The sequence below is a fragment of the Pteropus medius genome, unplaced genomic scaffold, assembly GCF_902729225.1.
Source record: "Pteropus medius unplaced genomic scaffold, Ma_sr-lr_union100, whole genome shotgun sequence".
In the NCBI taxonomy this organism is placed as follows: Eukaryota; Metazoa; Chordata; class Mammalia; order Chiroptera; family Pteropodidae; genus Pteropus; species Pteropus medius.
Window position 1 is genome coordinate 1,729,056 of NW_024349800.1, and position 12,424 is coordinate 1,741,479.

The 12,424-nt window shown below is 42.2% G+C and overlaps 1 protein-coding gene and 1 long non-coding RNA gene across 3 annotated transcripts in view; one reads left to right on the plus strand and one right to left on the minus strand.

Moving 5' to 3' along the window:
- Nucleotides 1–312: 312 nt before the first annotated feature.
- Nucleotides 313–12,066, minus strand: LOC120621422 (uncharacterized). Its single transcript, XR_005658153.1, has 9 exons — nucleotides 11,691–12,066; nucleotides 11,509–11,611; nucleotides 11,134–11,262; nucleotides 10,362–10,521; nucleotides 8,757–8,896; nucleotides 6,525–6,854; nucleotides 5,642–5,738; nucleotides 1,920–2,013; nucleotides 313–673 (listed from the first exon to the last, which is right to left on the minus strand). It is a non-coding gene; the product is annotated as an uncharacterized LOC120621422 (long non-coding RNA).
- The window catches only part of LMCD1 (LIM and cysteine rich domains 1), a 55,943-nt gene continuing 55,532 nt past the window's right edge, over nucleotides 12,014–12,424 (plus strand). Inside the window, exon 1 of one of the 2 annotated variants that reach the window (XM_039886605.1) lies at nucleotides 12,014–12,182. In XM_039886605.1, the coding sequence (XP_039742539.1) occupies nucleotides 12,141–12,182 (42 nt within the window). In that variant the 5' untranslated portion in view covers nucleotides 12,014–12,140. The remainder of the gene's footprint in view (nucleotides 12,183–12,424) is intronic. The other variant, XM_039886606.1, reaches the window with a different exon arrangement.

Genomic DNA, 12,424 nt, shown 5'->3' on the forward strand with positions numbered 1-12,424 from the left:
CACTGGCAAGCCTAAATCACCACTACCACTAGCAACTATCCTATCCCTGGCCAAATTTAGGTACTATTCAATTTGTAGATGAATCATTTCTAAATTAAGCATGAAGATTTCCAAATTAGCTCAAAATGATCTAACATCTGGACAGGAGATATATATTACTGAGTTGGAGGAGGGGACATAAGAAAAAATAGAAAGAAGGCTATGTTCTCTAAGAAAACTATTTTCTTTTGAAATATAGGATCTATTTTTACAAAAATGACTGACTCACTTTATTTTTCTGATCACTGAAAAGGAAAGAGAGTGCGTGTAATGGATTGCTTTACAACCAAATAAAGATGTCACGTGGACATTAGGCTTTCTAATTCAGTTTATATTATTCAAGCTGCGTTTAAAATGCACATGCGCGGCTACAAGATTGATTCATTTCTCAGTTGGATTGCCTAAAGTCTTTCTACTGTTACAAATAATTTCTCGAAAAGCTTTCTCATGTCTTCTGGGATACAGGAACATAGCTCACCTCAGGATGCTCTCTGACTTGGTCACCCCAAGTTCTTGCTCTTGTTCCCGTGGGCTGTGAGCCTCACTGCAGAGCTCTTTGGTCTTCAGAAGGCCCAGAGGCTCTCTTTGTCCTGACTTCTCTTTGCCCTGCTTTCTGTTACAGGTTTTCCAATCCCTAGGCACATAGTGGGGAAAAGCATTTATGGTTATTTTCATGAACTCTGGAATCAGACAGACCAGCGTTCAACTCTTGACTCTGCCACTTCACTGTACATGATTACAAACAAGTGGTTTATCCTCTCACAGCCTCAGTTTCCTTATCTGTGAAATGGGGATACTTAGACTTCTTAACTGAGAATTCTTGAGAGGATTAAGTGTGACACTTATATGTAAAGGACTTGGCTCAGTGCCTAGCTACATGACAAGAGCTTCACAAATACTAGCTCTTATTCTTTCTAATAGATGAGTATTTGGAGTTATTTATTTAGAAACTCTAGAAGTTAAGCCCCTGGAATTTGATGTTTTAGGTAATAAAAAACTATAATCTCCAGCCAAACTGAACTTTCGCCTCAGGCTCATGCTTTTCTTATCACAATGCTCCCCATTCATCACCTTTTGTTATAATTGCTTAAGATCTGTCTTCTCCAGGAGATTAGACTCTGTGAATCTTTTTTCACTGCTGCAGACCCAACACACAGAAGAGCTCTTGGTACAGAAAGAGATGTGCAATAATTATTTGTTGAATTATTGAAAGACTAAACGGCCAATGAACCAATGGAATGACAGACTGAATGACTAAATCACAGACCAAATGACTGAATGACCAATTGAGTGAATGAATGAATGAATTCATGAATGAATGAAAGAATAGTTGAATTGGTTGTCTAAATTCAACTGGATGATACGAAAATACTTTCCTAGCATGGTAAAAGATGAGACCACTAAATAAAGAATTTTAAGTTAGAAAAGTAAGGTGTTTTTTTTTTGAGGGGGGATATATAATAACTGTTTTTAAATATCTTAGCGTTCAATTCCCCTCCCCCCCACAATCACTGATATGATAGGTGATAATGCCCTATTGGAAAACATTACTCACTCTACACTCACATGGCCCTCAAATTGCACAATCCTTCCAACCTCCATCATAATCCAGGATCTGCTTGACAGCTTCTGGCCTCAGCATGTCTATCTATGTCAGATGACATCATGGCCAAACCATGTGTCTTGGGCTGTGAGAACAACTCGGGGAATCAACAGGAAGCCCCAGAGGTTTCACTTCCTAATTTCTGATAACTAGGAATCTTTCCTGAAATCTCCCTCCCACCCCTTTCTTTTGAGTGAGCTCATCTAGTCTTTCCAGAAAAGATGGTCAGTGGCAAAGCATTGCTGGACTTTGTCAGAGGGATTTGATGTCTTCATACCTTGTTCATCAGCCACAGGACACACTCATCCTTCAGAAGCTCTGGAATTCTGCCCACAGATGTCTGGACATTTTGCTGCATTCCCAGGGGGACTCTTAGAATGTACATAGAAGATCCAGATTATTCATAAATTATAACCTGCCTCAAACAAACATACTTAAAATGACCATTGAACAGTAATTTGACTATCCTATCCTCCTCCTAAGAATCTATCATTGTAATGAAATAAGTGAAACACTTATTTAATGCCATTTTTCCTGGCGTATGGGAGAAAAAATCTCAAATCCAGTTTGATCAAAACCTTAAAGGTTCCTGGAAAGATTTTCTAAGAGAACTAAGCATGGTGACTACCTACACGGCAATTAGCAAATAGTAATTACACAGCTGTCAGGTATAAAACATTCTCCATGCCAGGCGTTAGATTGCATGCTTTCTGTACATTAGCACATTTAATCTGCATGGCAGTGCTATGAGTTTAGTATTATTTTATGGAGAGATAACTTGAGGTTCCCAGCAGGTACCCAAGCAAGGATATGAAGCAAATTAGCCTGACTTTAAAGCTAGTGCTCCTGCACCTCCACAGGTTGCACCACAGACCCCATAATAGGAAGGAAGGATGACTGCCAATGAAGTGGAATGGAATCATGGAATATAACTTAGAACAAAATGGTGCCTAAAATCTAGAGGAAAGAATGGAGGGAAGACCTCATGAACATATGACCAAAGTTTTCTAATAGATAAGCTGTCATGATGCGAGAAAGGGAGAGCCACTCAAATAAGTTCCAAAGACTGGAAAGAACAGAAGCGTGACAGCTCTAGGAAGACAGATGTCAGCCCAAGGTAACGAAGCATCTTCTAACTATGAGAGTTGTCTAAAATTACTGGAACTGTCTGGTGATGGTATGAGCTCTTGGACATGGAAAGCATCCAAGCAGAAGGTAGGAAACATCCTATTGGGTGCCACAGAGGTGAGGATGGGATACCTTTGAGGTCCTGTCCAACTCCCAGTCCCTCTGTTTGCTTTGGGTGGATGCTCACTAATCATCTAAGAAAGTTCACCCTTGCCTGCACCCAATCACCATCATTGACATTCATGTAAAAGAGTCTATGCAAAACCAGTCCAATGTGACAGTTTAATCTTCTTGTGGATAGAGGAGGCAATAATGGGGAACTGTTATTCTGAATCTGCTTGTGATAAACAAGGAATAATTGGGTGAACATTAAAAGGGAGAAAAATCTTGACAGATGAAAGAAATTTGGGGTGTTATTGAGTGCCAAGAAATGGGCTAGGCTTTATATATGTTCCTTCACTAAAGCTAGGTACCACCCTCTTGAGGTAGGGCTGATCACTGCCATTTGACAGCTGAAACCATCTAAGAGAGAGGTGAACTTACCCAGGGCCACAAAGCTAATAAACAGTAGAACCAGGGTTTGAACTCAGATATGCCAGACTTCAAAATCTTCAGTCTTTTCTCAAACAATATGCTACCAAACCCAGTGAGGGGATGCTGAGTGGGACACTGAGAGAATGGTACTTAGAACAGGTCAATTTTGATGGGTGGAAAAAGAAATGGTAAGGCTGAAGCATGGAGTAAGGCATAAGGAAGTCAGAATGAAATGCTCAGACAGATCAATTTAATCACTGAGTAAAGGCAAGAAATAGAGGAAATGGATCAAACTAGACATCACTTCCTTCACAATTCAGTCTAATTTTAGTCTTGACCCCAATCCACAGAACTGGTCCCAAATCACAAACGATATTTAGGACATCAGACATTTCTGTCTGACCAAAACCCATATGTCAACTTTGCCCCCAAAGGTAACATAAAGAAACATCTTCACTATTTTTTTCTTCAGAGTACAGGATGATTTTAATATTCCATGGGGAGATATTACCAGGTAATTCAGGTTGATGAGGCTTTGGAAAATTAAAATGCCAACATGGTAAACAAAATGGAAAATGTGATAATGAGAAAAGATGTTAATGACAGCTTTAACTATACCAATTTTTATCTCCTCTCTGTCTCTTCAGTTCTCCTAAGAAACAGGGGTGCCACTATGCTCCCCCTACCCCTCACAATTTAGAGATTTTCTGATGGGTTGGGCAGGCCTGATTTTCCCCATTATCTCATGAATAGACTCTTATTCTAAAACTGAATTATATTTTAAATAATCCCCATAATTAGGTTGTTGAGAGTTACCTACAATTAGATCACAGGTGTTACATGCATATGTGTGGCGGGGGGAGATGAAATGTTTTTTATTTCCATGCTAGGGACCCAGACCCTATAATGTAGGGATTGCACATGATCAGCAAAGTGTGGCACATGGTGGACACTGCAAGAAATGGTTGCTGATGCTTCAGTTGTCATTTTCTATTTTTTATCAGTACCAACTTTGTAGTCTAGTACCCATGTTCCAAATTCAGGTTCTGCAATGAGCTATGTGACCTTGGGAAAATTACTTGATCTAGGGCTCAGTTTGTTCTTTGGTAAAATGGTGAGAAGACCGCCTGCTTCAGGAAAGTGTTGGGAGGATACAGTAAAACCACCCATGGATAGAGCCTGGCAAAGTCATGTTGGTGCTAGCTCAGAAATAGCACTTAGTACCAGTCATCCTGGGCATGTCTCGTGAAGCTTAAAAGTCTCCCCTTTGAAGGCCACTGTAAACTCACCACCCAGCCAGCCCCTCTCCAGCCTAGTGCACCCCTCCCACTACCCCCATCCCCAAAGATCAAAGTTATTCTTAGACTAGGAACTTGTAACTTCGATATTGTCCCCTAATCCTATTCAACAGGCTTTCTCCTTAGTGAGTCACGCCAACACCTCTCACTTTTAATGGGCACGTAGAACACTGAAGTATTTTGCTACATTTTGGCTGCAAATTCCATGCTGGCTAGCAAATTACAGTGATTCAAGCTTAGGATGAGAGTCCAGCTCAGCAAATTACTCCATGTTCCCCAGTGTCTCACACTCCAGCCTCATCCCCAAAGGCTCACGTCTAGATTCATGTTAGCTGGAACCCTGGCATGAGACCACTCTGCATTTGGGAAGGCCATCAGCACTTAGATCATGCTCTTGCATACAGCCTCATACTCACTCATCACAATAGGCTCTGTTTTCACAGATGAGGAGACCCAGACACAAGGGAGTCAAATACCTACAGTCACTGCCAGTGGCTAAAGGAGAACTCTTCAGTCAATCTCATGATGCAAGAGCAGCCGGCAGACCTGCCCAGGAGAAGGCCCTCAAATTTTTCTTGCCTCCCCCAGCACCTCTAACTGGCTTTCGTATTCCAATTCATTGCCAAGTCCCAAATCCTTTTAATGAATTCACACGTCAAAGGCCAAAAAGACTATATAAGAAACACACAGGCAGTCTATATCTCAACAACCTAGTGAAGGCTGCACTGGCATCACCTCTAAACCCCACTTTTGTATTTGTATGGGTCAGGGTCCTCAGTGGAAACTCTAAAGGGAAACTGAAGGGATTTTAATGAAGGGGCTATTAATGAAGGAGAAAACAGTATTCAGTGAACACAGTCGGAAAGAGGAAGCACCCTGGAGCCAGTGACAGCAGGAGGCAGGGACCACCCTAGGACTGATGGGAACAAGGGAGAGAACTGTCCCAGGCTGACATGAGCTGTGACTGTAGGCAGAGGAACACCACAACCTTCGAAACTAAGGCCAAACAGGGGGTAAGTTGGGGATTAAGTACACCCACCTCTGAACTCCCACTGGAGCCTCCTGCTGGCTGAACTCCGGAAAGACAGCAAAGGAGTCTGTTGCTGAAGTCCGGGATCAGCCTCCCAGGCACAGAGCTGGAGGGGGAGAGGAGGGGAAGGAGTTGATTTGGAGGGACACAGTGGACATCCATAATAGTCCCCAAAGGCTAGACTCCTGTTTCTCCACCTTCATCCAGGCTAAGCCCTCACTCCGAAGCCCAGCGTCTCCTCAGTGATCTCAGATGGGTTTGATCCCAACCAGATTTGAGGCCTTGAGCAGAGCTTTAGTTTCTCCCCAACATCTACCACCTGGGGTTGTTTTAAGGATTAAAACAATTTAACCTCATAAAGAACTGAAACAGCATGTGGAAAATACCAGGCATGTGTATTTTCTACATGCCTGCTACCCAGACAGGGACTGCTCCAGTTCTGCAGCAGAAAACCAGGTGATAGAGATTTGTGCATCCTCTCTCTCTCTCTCTCTCTCTCTCTCTCTCTCTCTCTCTCTCTCTCTCTCTCTCTCTTTCAATCTCTTTCTCTCTCTCTCTCTCACACACACACACACACACTGAGAGGATGAATAACCTGAGTGTAGCATTAAATATTACACTTATATATAAATTAAATATGCAATATGGTTCAATCCTCCAGGACCATAACTAGAAGCCTCTCCTGGATAAGAGTAAATGCTACTTTAAAAAGGAGATACTTAACTCATGTAACGTATTGCCCCAGGAAGCTTTAAGAATTAAGAGAAGTATTTCTTTTAAAAATAGATACCAAACTTCTTTGCTCCAAGAAATAGCAGAGAATTAAACATTTAAAACAGACCCAAGAATGATAGTGTTCTCTATGCTGTGTATCAAATGGCCACAAACTTACCAGCTTAGAACAATATTCATTTATCATCTGATAGTTTCCATAGTTTCCATCAATTAGGAGTTCAGACATGGCTTAGTGGAGTCCTCTGCTCATGGTCTCACACATCCCAGGTGTCTGGGGTCTCTTCTGAGGTTTGGGGTCTTCTTTCATGCTCACGTAGTTGTTGGCAGAATCCATTTCCTTACAGATGCAGAACTCATGGCAGCTTACTTCTTTAAGGCCAGCAGGACTGATGTAGAGGTTTTTCCTGTTTCTGACTTCTAGATCCTCTATTAAAGGGCTCATCTGATTAAGTCATGCTCGCTCAGGATGATCTCTCTTTTGATTAATCTATCAGAGACCTTAATTACATTTGCAAAATCCCTTCACTTTTGTCATAAGACACACCATAATCATGGGAGTGAAATCCAACACCTTTGCCTCATTCTATTGGTTAGATGCAAGTTCTAGGTTCCACTCAAACTCACGGGGAGGGGATCATACAAGCGCCTGGGTCATTGGGGAGGCATCCTGGAATTCTGCCCACTACAGATAGTTGTAAATGAACATCCAGATACACTTTCGTAAGGTAGAAGGAATAAAGTTCAATATTCTCATTTTTCAGAGACTCAAAGAATCTTAAATATATTGCCCAAATCACTGAGCTTGCCCTTATGATGGAGTTAAAACACACAGAGATTTTCTGGGTCTAAATCTTGTGCTCTTTCCACTCCCTCATCAACTTGGCAAAGAAGGGAATGGCTCCATTGCACCATGACGTGGGATATATACCTGATCCGCAGAGCAAATGGATCACTTGCTCCCAGTATATAATAATAAATTTGAATTGTAAGTGATCCTGCAGATAATGGTCAGCCATACCATTTTTAGCAGACCTAGGATCAAAATACAGGGTTCTAGACTCCTGATACAGCTCTCCTTCACAATGAGCAGATCTCCTTATGTCTTTCACTGTCCCTATCAAAGACAGTCTATGAGGCAAGAAAATACTTGGGTCTAACAATCATGTTTTGTTTTTATCCAGATGTTTTGGCCTTAAAGGCAAAGCCTTTCTCAATCTAGGAGATCATCCAAAAATCTGGAGAAAATTAGATAGTTATTCTAAAATTAAAGTTACTTTAAGAATGGCAAGAAAGAAACCAAAAATTTTAAGCTGTGAACAATTCACATATATATGGTACAAATGATGGTCCAAGTTGATACAAATTAAAATGTTGTGTGGTTCATGGTATATTTATATCAATTAATACACATTAAAATATACTATGTGGCTTATGGATTATTTATATCTACCTACTCTTAAGTATAGAGTGTTTTTAATGAAGACAATATGTTTTTAAAGAGCATAACCAAAGAAACCATCACTCAACTGAGCCATGCTTGCTACAATATAACCAAAAAAAAAAAAAAACATCATCAATGTGAGCTAGGATTATTGGGAATTTCCTAAGTGTCTGGCATGAAACCAAAAGATCTGGGTTCAAGGTTTTGCTTGGTCTTTCTAGCTTTGTGACTTTGGGCAAATCACTTGTCCCTCCCAGTGAAGTGCTTGAAACACATTATAGACCGGACACTCAGCTATGGACTCCCAGCCTCTTTGTCTGACTATCTGATAACGAGAGGTCGTTGAGTACCAGCCAAGTTTCTACTAGTACTTCTTGGGTGTCCTCACTAAGAGTTAAATAGTAAATCGGATATTGCCATTTCCCTGCTAAAAACTCTATAATTGCCCTATCCGATATGGTAGCCACTGGCCACATATAGCTATTGAGCAATGTGTCTGATCTCAACTGAGATGTCCTGTAAGTATAAAGCACACACCAAAGATGCTGCATTTCAAAGATGCAGCATGAAAAAAAGAATGTAAAACATCTCAATAATATTTTTATCAATTACAGGTGGAAATGAAAACACTTTGGATATATTGGGTTAAATAAAATATATATTATAAGTAGTTTACCTGTTTCTTTTTAGTTAATTTTAATGTGGCTATTAGAAATTTTAAAATGACATGTGTGGCACACACTATATCTCAGTTAGAAAACACTGATCTATAGCTTCCCACTGTTCTCAGAAAAAAAAAAAAAATTTAAAATTTAGTGTGACCCACAGGGCCCAACACAATCAAATCCCTGCCTACCTCTCTCATTCCTCATTCATTCTCCCCGTCTCTCCTCACCCTCCAGCCACATAGATCTTATGATCCCTCACACATAGCAAACCCATGCCCACCTTAAGGTCTTTGTGCTCATGACTCCATCCTTCTGCAATGTTCCTTCCATGGTGACTCTACTCATAGCTGACTCACTCTCCTTCTTCAGGTCTCAGTTCATATGTCACCTCCTCCATCAGGCCTTCCCGGACCACCTGATCTGAAGGGATCACACATCCAGTGAATCTCTTCTCCATTTGTTTTCTCTGAGACATTCATTGCCATCCTTAATTACCTTTTCTAATAAGCTGTTCACCTGCTTAATGTCTGTCTCTCCCTACTAGAATAGAAGCTATGTGAGGGCAGGAACCTTTCCTGTCTTATTCACTCTCTGTCATATCTGAAGCTCAGTGCCTACAAACACTCAGCTCGATGTTTGTTGAATGAATGAATGAATGAATGAATAGTGAAAAGAACATGAGACTCAGAGTCAAAAATCCCAGTTAGGACTAACTGGTGATAATGATGAGAACAACACTAGCATCTCATTCCTCTTTTCCCTGTAATCATCCTCAACAGTCACTATGAGAGGTAGTGTAGCATAATTGAAAGGATACAGTCTGGAGTTAGAAGCCCTGAGTTCAAATTTCAGTTCTGCCATTTACTGGCTATGTGATCTTGGATAGAGCCCTTGACTGTCCCAAACCTCCATTTTCCCCCAGAGTGGCTGTCTTGAAGTTCAAGTAAGATACAGCTTTGTCAACCAGAGAACCTCAGTGATATTTATTAGATCAAGACGTTCCTGAAGGGGATAGATTCTTTAGTTACCTGGGTGTCCCCAAAACCTAGCACAAGGCTTGGCTTAAGAAGTGCCCTAAATTGCTTGCTGGATAAATGAAGCTTCTAATAAGCCCCAGCAATGAACCTTGGGGAATTCCGAACTCTCTACTGTTCCAACCTGGAAAAGACACCCCATTTTCTACCAAAGAGAAGCAAAAAGGCCTCAGAACTGCAGTGTAATGGCCACGTTGTCTCCATTTTCCAGAAGTTGCAAACTATAGGAGTCTGTCCAGGTTTCCAGTCAAGACTCTGACTATAGGTCCTCTGGAACATTTGGCTTCAGAGTGGGTTTAAAGTGTCAGAGTCAGCATCCTCAACTGGGGAGAGAGCAAGCTCTAGCAGGGAGCAGGGATCACCTTTCTGCCCACGACAGGTTCTTTTCCAGAAAGGAAAGAATGGACCACCTCAAGCAATAGCTCCTGATTCTCACATTCTGAGAAACAGCCACATTTATCTGCCTCCTGAATTGAAACTGGGGCCAAGGGTAAAAATAAGGAGAGGAGAAGGTAGACTGTTTGGAACTAACAGTGTTAAAGTTAATAACATTAGAATTATTGCATGGAACAATGATTTCTCAAGATGGGGCATGAAAGATGGCTGGGGAGTGGGAAATGACTTCACTGAGAAGGCTTCTGCCTAGTTTGCAAAAGATAAAGCTTGCTTTTGTTATTCTCCTGGCTTCTATTCCCATACCTCAAATATAAAGGCTTCTGGCATGACATCCTAGTAAAATACTATTGTTCCTAGGATTTGCTACTGAAAGAGCTATTCACATGGAAACCTCTCCCAGGCCAGGCTTCTGTTGGCCACTGAATATTTACAAACTGGTTTAACATGCAGCCCACCTTGGAAGTTTGGACGAACCAGACTAGGTGTGTAGCACTGCACCATCTCTCCCTAGGCCCACCTTGCCAGCTCACTGCTGATTAAAAGCCAGACTCCAACCATCTTTCATTCAATAAATGTGTTCTGAGTGTTTATCACATGCTGGTGGTGGGGCTCTAGCTGGGAGCAAGCAAAACAAACATCAATTAGAGTGGAAATCCATGAAAGAAAAAGGCCATTCCTTGTCTTAGAAAAGGGGAGTCACAAACAGAAAGTTCTTTCCAGCCATGTGAAAAAGGAATCACAATTTGGAATCACTGGTCAAGATTTGGGACTGCCGGAGATGATGATATGTTAAGAACCAAATGGAGGAGGGGACTTTGAGAAGGAAAGCACCTCCAATAAAAAAAAAAAATAGTCCTAGAATGTGACTTGCAGCTCCCCCCTTCCTCTAAGTCAGTCACACATGATGTACTTTGAAACCAGCCTTCACTCACCCTACAACTTGGTTTTATTTTAGCCCACTTGAGCCCTGGTTTCTGGTAGGGGGCACTGTCAATGGGGTGGGTTACAGGATGAAACCCTCATGACAGACAGAGCAGTTTTCTCCCCAGGATGAAAAGGGCCTTATGTTTAGGACTCTGTCCAAGCAGAGAAAATGCCTCTGGGAACCCAGGTCTGTGGAGCTGGCTCAATAGAGGGATGTGGATTTATAGGCAGACAGCACCGTATAGTGAGAGAAAACTGGTTGATGTCATTTTATAGGAGTTGTTATGTTAGATGTTGCAGTACCAATTTCCTAGTTTGTGGCTTTTAATCCTGTGCACCTTCTCCCCAGGTGAGTTCTCACTCTCTCAGGTTAAAGCCTTCCTGAAGAGTTCAACTTTAGAGCAGCTTCCTTCTCTGATCCTATTTTCTTATCTGCCAAATGAGAATGATCGTTATTATCATCATCATAGTAATAATACCTGAGATGATTACAAGGATACAACAAAAGATGGCGACAGGAGTGAAGATGTACATTTTGGTATTTATAAAATCAGGACATTCTTCTTTTCCTCACGGAATCATAAGGATTTACACCGGAGCAAGTTATGAAAGGCATGAATAATATTTTACAAACATTAAGTTAAAAAACAAAAAAACATAAATTCACTGGATTCTCACCTCCTCTCTGGTGCTTGGAGAACTTGCCCAGGTTTGGGAAAAGTTAGCTGGCCAAGGCAACGCTACTGCATACCGCCTTCCTCCCCACTCTCCTCACACCCACCTAGGACAGACAAGGCAGAAAGGGTGGGAAGGGGAACACAGCTCAGTATTTATTTTTGGATCCAGCTCACTAAAAATACCTCGGTTTTCCTGTTTGATGACTCTCCCTTTTGACCTGAATGAATTGCGGGACCCAGCGGGACGCCCCACCCTCTGTTCGTTGTCCTTTAAAGGAGAAGGGCGTGGAGACGGATTCCTGCCGCCGCTCAAGGGACAGATGTGAGGCCGCGACCGCACTGACGTCAGGGCCGCGCTCTCTCGGCTGCAGCCTCCGGCCCAGCGGTGGCCGCCCAAAGGGAGGGGGGAGCCGCACGCTGGGATTGGTTGGCCAAGTGCGAGCGCTCGCACGGATTGGCTGGCAAGGTTTTAGAGGGAGTCCCACTCTCCAATTAAAGGGCCCCGCCGCGCCCCGCTGCGCGCAGAGCTCCCCCTAGGCCCGCGATCCTGGCCATTCAGCCACCGCTGTCTCCGCTGCGCTCCCTCGCGCCTCTGCCTGAGAAGCTTGCGCTGTTTTTCCAGCCCAGAAGAAAATGGCAAAGGTGGCTAAGGACCTAAACCCAGGAGTTCAGAAGGTGAGCTGTGATCTGTCTGTACTTACCCAGATTCTTTCTTTTCCCCGTTTCCCTCTCCCATGTGTTCGCGCAGACTTACCTAAAAGTAAGAAGAAAACTTTTTAAATTACAAGTCTTCACAAAAAACAAAAAAGTTGAGAGTACTTGTTTGAACCAATAGGCACACCCACCAAAATTTACTCTTAAAGGCCATTGTGTAAAGTATTTGCAAAGGATCTTAGTTCTTTGGCGATGCTAATTAA